The sequence below is a fragment of the Erinaceus europaeus genome, chromosome 11, assembly GCF_950295315.1.
Source record: "Erinaceus europaeus chromosome 11, mEriEur2.1, whole genome shotgun sequence".
Classification (NCBI taxonomy): domain Eukaryota; kingdom Metazoa; phylum Chordata; class Mammalia; order Eulipotyphla; family Erinaceidae; genus Erinaceus; species Erinaceus europaeus.
Genome location: NC_080172.1, coordinates 468,222 through 481,230, shown reverse-complemented (window position 1 = coordinate 481,230; position 13,009 = coordinate 468,222). Strand labels below are relative to the sequence as shown.

At 40.7% G+C, this 13,009-nt stretch overlaps 1 protein-coding gene across 2 annotated transcripts in view; it reads right to left on the bottom strand.

The window, feature by feature from the left end:
* Positions 1-13,009, bottom strand: part of FCHO2 (FCH and mu domain containing endocytic adaptor 2) — a 103,165-nt gene that overhangs the window by 57,707 nt on the left and 32,449 nt on the right. For both annotated transcript variants that reach the window (XM_060201034.1, XM_060201033.1), the window contains exons 5-6: positions 12,771-12,923; positions 9,365-9,469 (exon numbers count right to left, since the gene is read on the bottom strand). In XM_060201034.1, coding sequence (XP_060057017.1) covers positions 9,365-9,469; positions 12,771-12,923 — 258 coding nt within the window. The remainder of the gene's footprint in view (positions 1-9,364; positions 9,470-12,770; positions 12,924-13,009) is intronic.

Genomic DNA, 13,009 nt, shown 5'->3' with positions numbered 1-13,009 from the left:
ACTCAACCTAGATTACCTGTATGCTTCACACCTACCTATGGGCTGTGGGTACTTAGGTGGAGGTAAGTCAAACTTAACATGCTCCAGTATGAACTTAAAGTCCCCTTACTGGGACTTTACTGGCAGTAGCATATGTGGTAAAACACACATACCACAACCACAATGCTGAAGGATCTAGGTTCAAGCCCCAGGTCCTCACCTGCAGGGGGAGGCTTCATGAGCAGTGAAGTAGTGCTACAGGTGTCTTTCTTCCTCTCTATTTCTTCTCAATTTTTGTCCGTCTAATAAATACGGTATTTAAAAAATAATAAAGTAAGCGCCCCACCATCCCCTAAGTTAGCAGAGACCCATCTAGTCTTTCCTAGCCATCTCTATGCACAGATTTCAAGTAACAATCTGGAAGAGGCCTTGAGCTTCCCCGTTACCGTTTCCAAACGTGCTCACTGCTCTCCTCTGCGTCACCACGCTGGCTCTAACCATTCTCACCGACTACTTCACATCTCCCAGAATGCACTGCCTTTGGCCTCACTAAACCCATTCTGCTCTCCTCTGCGTCACCACGCTGGCTCTAACCATTCTCACCGACTACTTCACATCTCCCAGAATGCACTGCCTTTGGCCTCACTACACCCATTCTGCTCTCCTCTGCGTCACCACGCTGGCCCTAACCATTCTCACCGACTACTTCACATCTCCCAGAATGCACTGCCTTTGGCCTCACTAAACCCATTCTGTTCTCCTCTGCGTCACCACGCTGGCTCTAACCATTCTCACCGACTACTTCACATCTCCCAGAATGCACTGCCTTTGGCCTCACTATATAACCCTTTCTTCACAAAACTACCAGAATCATCATCTACAGTGCAGATTGTGCCACATGCCTGTGATAACCCTTCAGTGTCTTCTAGTCTTCCAACTGCACTTGGAAGAAGACTTGAACCTTTACTAAACACTAGACCTCATTTCTCCCCATCCCCTCTCTTTACATGATTTTATTAACAGTTAGCATTGTGTACTTTCTGTGGCTCCTGATACCCACGGTCCCAAAATTTGAAACACTTCAACCTTATTAGTTTCTTATTCATTCCTCAACTCTCAGTTTTAGACATCACTTTCCCAAAAAGGTTTTCCAAGATGCTAATTTAACTCCATAATCCAGATTACTTGCATCTATTATTCTGCTTCATGAATGACACTCACTTCCCTTATAACTCCTGCAATGACTTCTGACTTTATAGCTGAACATATAGTTAATGTCTGTCTCCCTTCTCTAGACTATACTCTCCAACTAGAACGGGGAGGTACTTACTGGCAGACATGCTGTATAAACTCAATCCCTAACACAGTGCCTATGACATGTAAATATAGATAGATATATGTATTAGGTAAGTCATAGAAGTACACATGCCTTTGGTTTCTGAGCTATGAATCTACCACTCCTACTAAGAAAATCCTCTATAGAGCCCAAAAGTCTGATTGATAAAGACCTGAAGTTCGTAAGGAATGGAATTTCTTTAGTGCTGATGAAATAGGAGAAGGAAACCAATCCCTGCTTTCGTAGATCTTACGTTACAGTGGGAAAACACAAACCATTAAGGGGAAAAATGAGTGGGAGAGCCACTGTGTCCTCAGCACATTTCTAGCCTACAGACATAATGAGTAGACCTTCAGCCTGCAGGATACTAAGATACAATGACTACGACTTAAGAAGACCTCCTGGAGACTTCCGGAGGCGGAGCTACGAGCAGCAGATCACTTCCTCTCCTCTCCTCTCCTCTCCTCTCCTCTCCTCTCCTCTCCTCTCCTCTCCTCTCCTCTCCTCTCCTCTGCTCTCCCAGATCAACATGGAATACCAAAGGAGACCACCTGGGACCAAAACAACAATGACCACAGGAACCCAGTAAATCACCCGTGAGTACAAACACGAGTGGCTGGTGACAGAGAGGAGAGAGGGGCCTAAGGAGAGACTAAGTGGCTGCTAACAGTTCAGCAGTTTATCAGTGGAGACACCACCTCCAGTCTGCTCCACCAACAAGGGGACAGCTGAAGGGAGGAAAGGACTCCCCAGAGACTCACCAAGTGCAACTCTGAGTCTCCACTGCTACTTCCCTCAGAGTCTGGAGCAGCGGCAGGGAGGGACACCAGGGGACAGAGATCTAACCGGGAAACTCAGGAGAAAACCTATACCTTGGTGGCATAGCTGAGGGGCTGTGAAAGTCTCTTTGCATAACCACTGGGTTATCTCTGCCACACCCTGCATTATCTCTTGGTCAGGAGTCAGTGATTAAGCTAAGAAGCCTATTGATAGTTTAAAAGCCCTCAGGCTCCCATAGCCTACAGGAAAGAAAAAAAAAAAAGGCTTATAAACCACTGAGCTGCAACTCAGGGATTGAAATAACTGTTACATTCCACCACTGTGAACCCTTTAATTAACTTACTTAGACACAAGTCAATCCAGGCAATAGTGATCAATAATTTGAAAAGTACTGATAAAGGGAACTCATAACATAATATATAAAATGGTTAAAACAATAAGAAAAAATACTGGAGAATCGAACCAGGACAAGAGTCCAGCTAAAGGTCCTCCAGAGGGTGAAGCACAAAATAACGAGTTCAACATCCAAACATTAGCTAAGGAAATAATAACAGGAGTGAGTAAAGAATTTGAAAAAATTGTAATCAGAAATACAGGAACAACAAATGAGAATATGGAAGAAAATTCTAATTATCTCATGGTTATTAGAGAGCTGAAAGCTGAAATTGCTGAGCTAAGAATGCAACTAGCTGAACAAGCTAAAACAGTATCAGAGCAGGGCAACAAAATAGATGAACTCCAGAAAACAGTAGAGGGCAGAGAGAATAGAATCTATGAGGCTGAAGACAGAATTAGCAAGATTGAGGATGAATTAGAGACAACTAAAAAAGAAGTAAGAGATCTCAAAAAGAGATTAAGAGATGCTGAAAACAACAACAGAGTCCTATGGGATGACTTCAAAAGAAACAATATACGCATTATTGGCTTACCAGAGGAAGAAAGAGAAGGAGAGGAAGAAAGCATTTTCCGGGCCATAGTAGCTGAAAACTTCTCCAGTCTAGACAACATCAAAGACATAAAAATTTAAGAAGCCCAGAGGGTCCCAAACAGAATTAACCCAAACCTAAAGACACCAAGACATATCATACTTAGAATGAAAAGGAATAAGGATAAAGAAAGGATCCTGAAGGCTGCAAGAGAAAAACAAAGAGTCACCTACAGAGGAAAACCCATAAGATTAGCAGCAGACTTCTCCATACAAACACTACAGGCCAGAAGAGAATGGCAAGATATCTATCGAGTGTGCAATGAGAAAGGCTTTCAGCCAAGAATACTGTATCCTGCTAGACTGTCATTCAGACTAGATGGAGGCATCAAAACCTTCTCAGACAAGCAACAGTTGAAGGAATCAACCATCACCAAGCCTGCCCTGAAAGAAGTTCTGAAAGGTCTCCTATAAAAACCAGACCACCACAAATAGGACATATATCAAAACACTCTAAAACTCTACAAGAATGGCGTTAAAATATCTTCAATCTTTGATATCAATAAATGTCAATGGCCTGAATTCACCTATTAAAAGACACAGAGTAGGAAGATGGATCAGAAAACACAACCCAACAATATGTTGTCTACAGGAAACCCACCTAACTCAACAAGACAAACACAGACTTAAAGTGAAAGGATGGAAAACTATCATACAAGCCAATGGCCCACAAAAAAGGGCAGGAGCAGCTATTCTCATATCTGACATGATAGACTTTAAAATAGATAAGATTTAAAAAGATAGGAATGGACACTACTTAATGCTCAGAGGATCAGTCAATCAAGAGGACTTAACAATTATTAACATATATGCACCCAATGAGAAGCCATCTAAATACATCAAACTTCTACTGAAAGAGCTACAGGAATATATTAACAGCAACAAAGTCATAGCAGGGGACTTCAACACCCCACTATCTCAACTTGACAGATCATCCAGGCAGAAAATCAATAAAGACATAAGGGAGCTAAATGAAGAGAGAGATAAACTAGAACTATTGGACATTTTTAGAGTCATTCATCCCAAGAAACTGGAATACACAGTTTACTCAAATCCACATGGGTTATTCTCAAGGACAGACCATATGTTAGGCCACAAAGACAGCATCAGCCAATTCAAGAGCATTGAAAGCATCCCAAGCATCTTCTCAGACCACAGTGGAATTAAACTAACACTTAACAATCAACAAAAGATTAGTAATAGTCCCAAAATGTGGAAGCTCAACAGTACACTTCTTAACAACCTCTGGGTCAAAGAGGAAATCAAAGAAGAAATCAAAATGTTTCGAGAGTTCAATGAAAATGAAGACACAAGCTATCAAAATATTTGGGACACAGCTAAAGCAGTCCTAAGAGGGAAGTTCATAGCTATGCAAGCACACATTAGGAAACAAGAAAAGGCACAAATAAACAGCCTGATTGCACATCTTAAAGACCTAGAAGAAGAACAACAAAGGAACCCTAAAGCAACCAGAAGGACAGAAATCACTAAAGTTAGGGCAGAAATAAATAACATTGAGAATAGGAAAACCATACAAAAGATCAACAAAAGTAAATGTTGGTTCTTCAAAAGAGTGAACAAAATCGACAAACCTTTAGCCAGACTCACAAAACAAAAAAGAGAGAGAAGACCCAAATAAATAAGATACTAAATGAAAGAGGAGATATCAAAATAGACACCGCAGAAATTCAACATATCATGCGAGGCTTCTATGAACAACTATATGCCACTAAGCTAGAGAACCTGGAAGAAATGGATGATTTCCTAGATACCTAACCAACTTCCAAAACTAAGTAAAGAGGAAGTGGATGACATGAACAGGCCCATCCCAGCTAATGAAATTGAAACAGTTATCAAAAATCTCCCCAAAAATAAAAGTCCTGGACCAGATGGTTTTACAAATGAATTCTACAAAACCTTCAAAGAAGAACTAATACCTCTATTTTTAAAAGTCTTCCAGAAGATTGAAGACACTGGAATACTCCCTGCCAGCTTCTATGAAGCCAACATCACCCTGATACCAAAAGCAGACAGGGACACAACCAAAAAAGAAAACTACAGACCAATATCTCTGATGAACATAGATGCGAAAATATTGAACAAAATTCTAGCCAACCGGATACAGCAGTATATCAAAAAGATTGTTCATCATGACCAAGTGGGGTTTATCCCAGGCATGCAAGGTTGGTTTAATATACGTAAATCAATCAATGTGATCCACCACATCAACAAAAGCAAGACCAAAAACCACATGGTCATATCAATAGATGCAGAGAAAGCCTTTGACAAAATACAACATCCCTTTATGATCAAAACACTACAAAAAATGGGAATAGATGGAAAATTCCTGAAGATAGTGGAGTCTATATATAGCAAACCTACAGCCAACATCATACTCAATGGTGAAAAACTGGAAGCCTTTCCCCTCAGATCAGGTACTAGACAGGGCTGCCCACTATCACCATTACTATTCAACATAGTGTTGGAAGTTCTTGCCATAGCAATCAGGCAGGAGCAAGGCATTAAAGGGATACAGATTGGAAGAGAAGAAGTCAAACTCTCCCTAATTGCAGATGACATGATAGTATACACGGAAAAACCTAAGGAATCCAGCAAGAAGCTTTTGGAAATCATCAGGCAATACAGTAAGGTGTCAGGCTACAAAATTAACATTCAAAAGTCAGTGGCATTCCTCTATGCAAACACTAAGTTAGAAGAAATTGAAATCCAGAAATCAATTCCTTTTACTATAGCAACAAAAACAATACAATATCTAGGAGTAAACCTAACCAAAGAGGTGAAAGACTTGTATACTGAAAATTATGAGTCACGGAAGTCAGGCTGTAGCGCAGCGGGTTAAGCGCAGGTGGCGCAAAGCACAAGGACCGGCATAAGGATCCCGGTTCGAACCCCGGCTCCCCACCTGCAGGGGAGTCGCTTCACAGGCGGTGAAGCAGGTCTGCAGGTGTCTATCTTTCTCTCCTCCTCTGTCTTCCCCTCCTCTCTCCATTTCTCTCTGTCCTATCCAACAACAACAACAACAACAATAACTACAATAATAAAACAACAAGGGCACCAAAAGGGAATAAATAAATAAATATAAAATATTATATAAAAAAAAAGAAACTAGGATATCTAATAACAAAAAAATATGAGTCACTACTCAAAGAAACTGAAAAAGACACAAAGAAGTGGAAAGATATTCCATGTTCATGGGCTGGAAGAATTAACATCATCAAAATGAATATATTACCCAGAGCCATCTACCAATTTAATGCAATCCCCATCAAGGTCCCAAGCACATTTTTTAGGAGAATTGAAGAAATGCTACAAATGTTTATCTGGAACCAGAAAAGACCTAGAATTGCAAAAACAATCTTGAGGAAAAAGAACAGAACCGGAGGTATCACACTCCCAGATCTCAAATTGCAATATAGGGCCACTGTCATCAAAACTGCTTAGTACTGGAACATGAATAGACACACTGACCAGTGGAATAGAACTGAGAGCCCAGAAGTGAGCCCCCACACCTATGGACATCTAATCTTTGACAAAGGGGTCCAGACTATTAAATGGGGAAAGCAGAGTCTCTTCAATAAATGGTGTTGGAAACAATGAGTTGAAACAGAAGAATGAAACTGAATCACTGTATTTCACCGAATACAAAAGTAAATTCCAAGTGGATCAAGGACTTGGATGTTAGACCACAAACTATCAAATACTTAGAGGAAAATATTGGCAGAACTCTTTTCCGCATAAATTTTAAAGACATTTTCAATGAAACGAATCCAATTACAAAGAAGACTAAGGCAAGTATAAACCTATCGGACTACATCAAATTAAAAAGCTTTGCACAGCAAAAGAAACCACTACCCAAACCAAGAGACCCCTCACAGAATGGGAGAAGATCTTTACATGTCATACATCAGATAAGAGTTTAATAACCAACATATATAAAGAGCTTGCCAGACTCAACAACAAGACAACAAATAACCCCATCCAAAAATGGGGGGAGGACTTGGACAGAATATTCACCACAGAAGAGATCCAAAAGGCTGAGAAACACATGAAAAAATGCTCCAAGTCTCTGATTGTCAGAGAAATGCAAATAAAGACAACAACGAGATACCACTTCACTCCTGTGAGAATGTCATACATCAGAAAAGGTAACAGCAGCAAATGCTGGAGAGGGTGTGGGGTCAAAGGAACCCTCCTGCACTGCTGGTGGAATGTCAATTGGTCCAACCTCTGTAGAGAACAGTCTGGAGAACTCTCAGAAGGCTAGAAATGGACCTACCCTATGACCCTGCAATTCCCCTCCTGGGCATATATCCTAAGGAACCCAAAACAGCCATCCAAAAAGATCTGTGTACACATATGTTCTTGGCAGCACAATTTGTCATAGCCAAAACCTGGAAGCAACCCAGGTGTCCAACAACAGATGAGTGGCTGAGCAAGTTGTGGTCTATATACACAATGGAATACTACTCAGCTGTAAAAAATGGTGACTTCACCGTTTTCAGCCGATCTTGGATGGACCTTGAAAAAATCATGTTGAGTGAAATAAGTCAGAAACAGAAGGATGAGTATGGGATGATCTCACTCTCAGGCAGAAGTTGAAAAACAAGATCAGAAAAGAAAACACAAGTAGAACCTGAAATAGAATTGGCATATCGTACCCAAGTAAAAGACTCTTGGGTGGGTGGATGGGGAGAATACAGGTCCATGAAGGATGATAAATGACATAGTGGGGGTTGTATTGTTAAATGGGAAACTGGGGAATGTTATGCATGTACAAACTATTGTATTTCCTGTTGAATGTAAAACATTAATTCCCCAATAAATAAATTAAGGAAGAAATTTTAAAAAATAAAGAAATAAATTTAAAATAAATAAATTTAAAATAAACAAATTTAAAATAAAGAAAATAAATTTAAAATAAAGAAATAAATTTTTAAAAATAATAAATAAATTTATTTATTAAAATTTTAATTTATTAATTTTAATTTATTTAATTTATTGATTTAATTTTATTAAATTTTTAAATTTTATTTATTAATAAATAAAATTAATAAAGAAATGAATTTAAAATAAAGAAATACATTTTTTTTTTTAAAGAAGACCTCCAGCCTGCAGGATACTAAGACACAATGACTACGACTTAAGAAGACCTTCCTCCACCAGTACGAGCATTAGAGCGAGCAAACAACATCTGACCCGGACAAGCAGTAGCTGCGACAACTAACCCGCCGGTGAACACCAGTGGGGTCTCCTCAACACACCAACCCATCCTGACCAATATAACAAGTGACACTCGCACCACGGACAAGGAGAACTGTGATGCACGTGTCCACACACGAGAACTGTGAGCACGGGAACACCAGAAGGCACAGGGAGAGAGACCGAGGTCTGTCATGAAGAGTCCACAGACATCAAATCGGATATCATCATCTCAAAGCTATGGGAGAAAGAGACTTGTTACTGTTCTTCTTCCCTGACTAAAATGGAAGTTTTATGAGAACGGGGGTTTTCTTTTCTTAAATTCGATAGCCTCAGTACTCAGTCATTTCCAGTTCTCTCAGATACAAGTTGATTTTAAAACCCAGACACAGGCTAGCAATCCACACTGTCTTCATCCCTAGCAGAGTGGCCATTTTCCTCAAATCTCTTTAGACCACTCTTCCCATGGATATGAATAATCACCTATAGTTACTGCATCTTGACGCTCAACTTTCAAAACAATGTCTTTTTTCTTTCTTTTTTTACTAAATCATGGCTCAGTTCTGGCTTATGGTTATTCTGGGGACTGACCCTGCAACTTTGGAGCCTCAGAGACTTTTGGCAAAACTATTATGCTACCTCCCCTGCCTAATATATGTATTTCGAAAATAACATTGTTAAAAATTAAGATAATACATTTTAACATTTCTAATACTAAAAAATCCAAGAGATAGAAAATTATAATCAGTGGGTGGGAGCCAAGTGGTGGCACAGCAGGTTAAGTGCACATGGCAGAAAGCACACGGATGTGGATCTGGGTTCGAGCCCCCGGCTCCCCACCCGCAGGGGAGTCGCTTCACAGGTGGTGAAGCAGGTCTGCAGGTGTCTATCTTTCTCTCCCCCTCTGTCTTCCCCTCCTCTCTCCATTCTGTTCAATAACAATAACAACGATGATAAACAAGGGCAACAAAAAGGAAAAAAATGAATAAAGTTTATTTTTAAAAAATTATAATTAGTAAGCACAAATAATCCTGTTTTAGATTTAAAGATTTAGACATACCAACCTGAGCTGTTTCTGTCATTTTTTGTTCAAAATCAGCTTTAGCTAACGCATATTTTTCCACATAGAGTCTATAGGTATCTGTAGCTTTCTTAGATTTAACAGCCGCCTGCAACGAAACAAAAATATTTTGAACAAAACAGAGGCCATTTTTCGTTCATGATGTAAGTTAAGGTGAAGCAGTGAATTAAAATGCATTAAAAGGAGACCAGAAGAATGAAACTGAACCACTGTATTTCACCACACACAAAAGTAAACTCCAAATGGATGAAGAACATGGATGTTAGACAAGAAATTGCCAAATACTTAGAGGAAAATATTGGCAGAACTCTCTTCCATCTAAAAGATGTTTTTGTTTTCCATCTTCAATGGCACAAGTCCAGTTGCAAGGAAGACAAAACCAAAAATAAACCAAGGGGACCATATCAAATTGAAAATCTTCAGGGCCAGGTGGTTGGATGCACATGCTACAGTGCACAAGGACCCAGGTTTGAGCCTCCGGCCTCCATCTGCAGGGAGAAAGCTTGGTGAGTGGTGAAGCAGGGCTACATGTGTCTCTCTGTCTCTCTCCCTATCACCCTTCTCTCGCGATTTCTGGCAGTCTCTATCCAATAAGTAAGTAAAGATAATAAAATAAATAAATAAAACAAATTGAAAAGCTTCTGCACAGCCAAACAAACTACTACCCAAACAGACTCCTTACAAAAGGGGAAAAGATCTTTAGATGCCATATATCAGACAAGAGGCTAACAACCAAAATATATAAAGGACTCATCAAACTTAGCAACAACAACAACAACAACAAAAATGACCCCATCCAAAAGCGTTCCAGAACTTCGGTGATTTTGCTCATTTCAAATCAGTGTCCCCCACTCTCTTCCCTCCTCTCCTCTCTCTCTTCCTCCCTCCCTCCCTCCTTCCCTAACCTTCTTCCATCAGTTCTCTGGGCAACAGCACAGAAGATAATGCAATAGTCCTTCCTTGAACTGTATTATGCTCTGTCCTTATGCAAACCCAATCCTATCCAGAAGTTTGCAGCTTATCCCCTCTGCTACTGTGGTCAACACTGTCTACATGCAGCATCTTAAGTGAGGAACATCTGGCCTCCTCAGCACATACGAGACAAATTCCACTGCCTAACTTGGGACTCCACGCTCAAGGAGTCTGCATGACTCACCTCTACGACCACTTCTGAACTACTTCCAGCTCACAGACACTGCATTCTTCTCTTTGCACCTGGTTATTTTGTTTTGTCCTTGTATATATTTTATTCATCACTGCTGTGTCAGGAAAATACGGTGCTCTGAAACTGTGAATTTACTATGTCTCCTGATTTTTATTTATTGTACAAGCATTAGAGAAAATATAGGACCAATTCTATCAACTATTATGATATTGTTTCTATATTTTCTAGTTTATGCTAGGAATCAAACTCTGGGCCTCATTCTATTAAGTCCAACATTTTATCTACTGTGCTACCTCCCACGTCAACATTTTATAACTTATTTTAAATGTTTTTTTTATTATTTTTATTTATTTATTGGATAGAGACAGCCAGAAATCGAGAGGGAAGGAGGTGATAGAGAGGGAGAGAGACAGAGAGAGACACCTGCAGCACTGCTTCACCACTCTCAAAGCTTTCCCCCTGTAGGTGGGGACTGGGGGCTCAAACCTGGGTCCTTGAGCATTGTAGTATGTGTGCTCAACCAGGTGCACCACCACCTGGCCCCTATTTTGTAACTTTTAATTGCAAAATAGTTATGAACTGGGCTGGACAAACAGCATACTGATCATACAAGACTTTCATGCCTAAGGCTCTGAGGTTCTAGGTTCAATCCCCAGTCCCACCATAAGCCAGAGCTGAGCAGGGCTCTTTCTGGTTCTCTCTCTCTGTCTTTCTGTTATCTACCCCCCAATCTCTTTCTCTCTCTCTAAAACAAAATAATTACCTTTAAAAATAGTTATAATTTGGTTTTCATCTTCTACTGGGTGTTTGAAATGCTTTAAAAAAATCTCAATCATCACCCTCAATGACTTATTCCTGAGTGAGATATACCCCATCAAACAGTTGAAAGATTGGTTTCAAGTGTTTTGAAGGGGAGAAACCTGTTTCAATGAAAACACCGGTGAAGACAAGGGGTCTGTGGTTTACAATACTAAGTCAGTGTAGTCCCAGTCATCAACAATAACCCATGAAAGACAACTGAAAATTATCAAATACTTAAGCCTTCCTAATCATACCAAAATTTTACTTCAAAATTTTTTACTTCATTGTTCACTTTTTTATTGCCACCAAGGTTGTCACTGGAGCTGGGTGCCTGCAGGATGGATTGATCCACAGCTCCAAGCAGCAACCCCCTTTCATTTTACGTGACAGTACAGATATGACCCGAGAGGGGAAGGGGGGAGAAAGAGATACTTGCGGCCCTGTCTCACTGCTGTGACGCTTGTCCCTTGCTGGTGGAAATGGGAACTTAAACCCGGATCCTATGCAGGTGGTGGTGTGTGCACTCAACAGATGGCGCCACCCTACCCCCCCACTGGTAAGTCTTTTTTTTTTTTTTTTTGCTGGCACTCGGTGCCTGCACCACAAATCCACTGCTCCTGGAGGCCATTTTTCCCCCTTTTGTTGCCCTTGTTGTTGTAGTCTTGTTGTGGTTATTATTGTTATTGTTGATTTCGTTGGATAAGACAGAAAGAAATGGAGAGAGGAGGGGAAGACAGAGAGGGGGAGAGAAAGACAGACACCTGCAGACCTGCTTCACCGCCTGTGAACTGACCCTCTGCAGGTGGGGAGTCAGGGGCTCAAACCAGGATCTTTACGCCGGTCCTTGCGCTTCATGCCATGTGTGCTTAACCCGCTGTGCTACCACCCGACCCCTGATAAATCTTATTTTAAGTACTTCATTATCTTATAAAAAAAATTCTGTGGTCCAGGAGGCGGCACAGCAGGGGAAGTGTTGGACTCTCAAGCATTAGGTCCTGAGTTCAATCCCTGGCAGCACATGTACCAGAATGATGTCTGGCTCTTTCTCTGCCTCCTCCTATCTTTCTCAAGAATAAACAAAATGATAAAAATAAGTAAATAAAAATAACCACAGATTTGGGGAGACAACATGATGGTTATGAGAAAGACTTTTGTGCCTGACTCGGTGAAGGTCCTGGTTCAACTCTCCGTACCAGAATAAGTCAGACTTTAGCAGCAGAAACAAGTAATTTTGTTAGGCAATGCATAACTTACTTTGCAAACCTTCTTCTGTCTCACATAACTAAAGCACTGACACTCAGAGGCATCAAGCCTTCGCCTACCCGAGATCGTCCTGAAGGAGAGCCGCAGTCGCGCACGGGGAACTGTCTGGGAGCCGGAGAGGCGTTACTGTGATGCTAGTGGTTCATTTGGCAGCAATTACCTTTTCTATTTCTCTTTGCGTAGCTCCTTCTTTTTTCAAACGTTCCTGTTCTACACACTTGGCATTGTAGTTCTCCTTGGATTTCTGGAGGGTCTGAGTTATGTTCTGAATGGTTTGAACAGCTTCCAAAGTTCCAGCAACTTCTTCTTTAGTCTGTTAGGTATAAAATGATCCATCAAAAATCACTGAACTCGCCACCAGGTTCCAGATGCTGCCATGATGCCAACCGGACTTCCCTG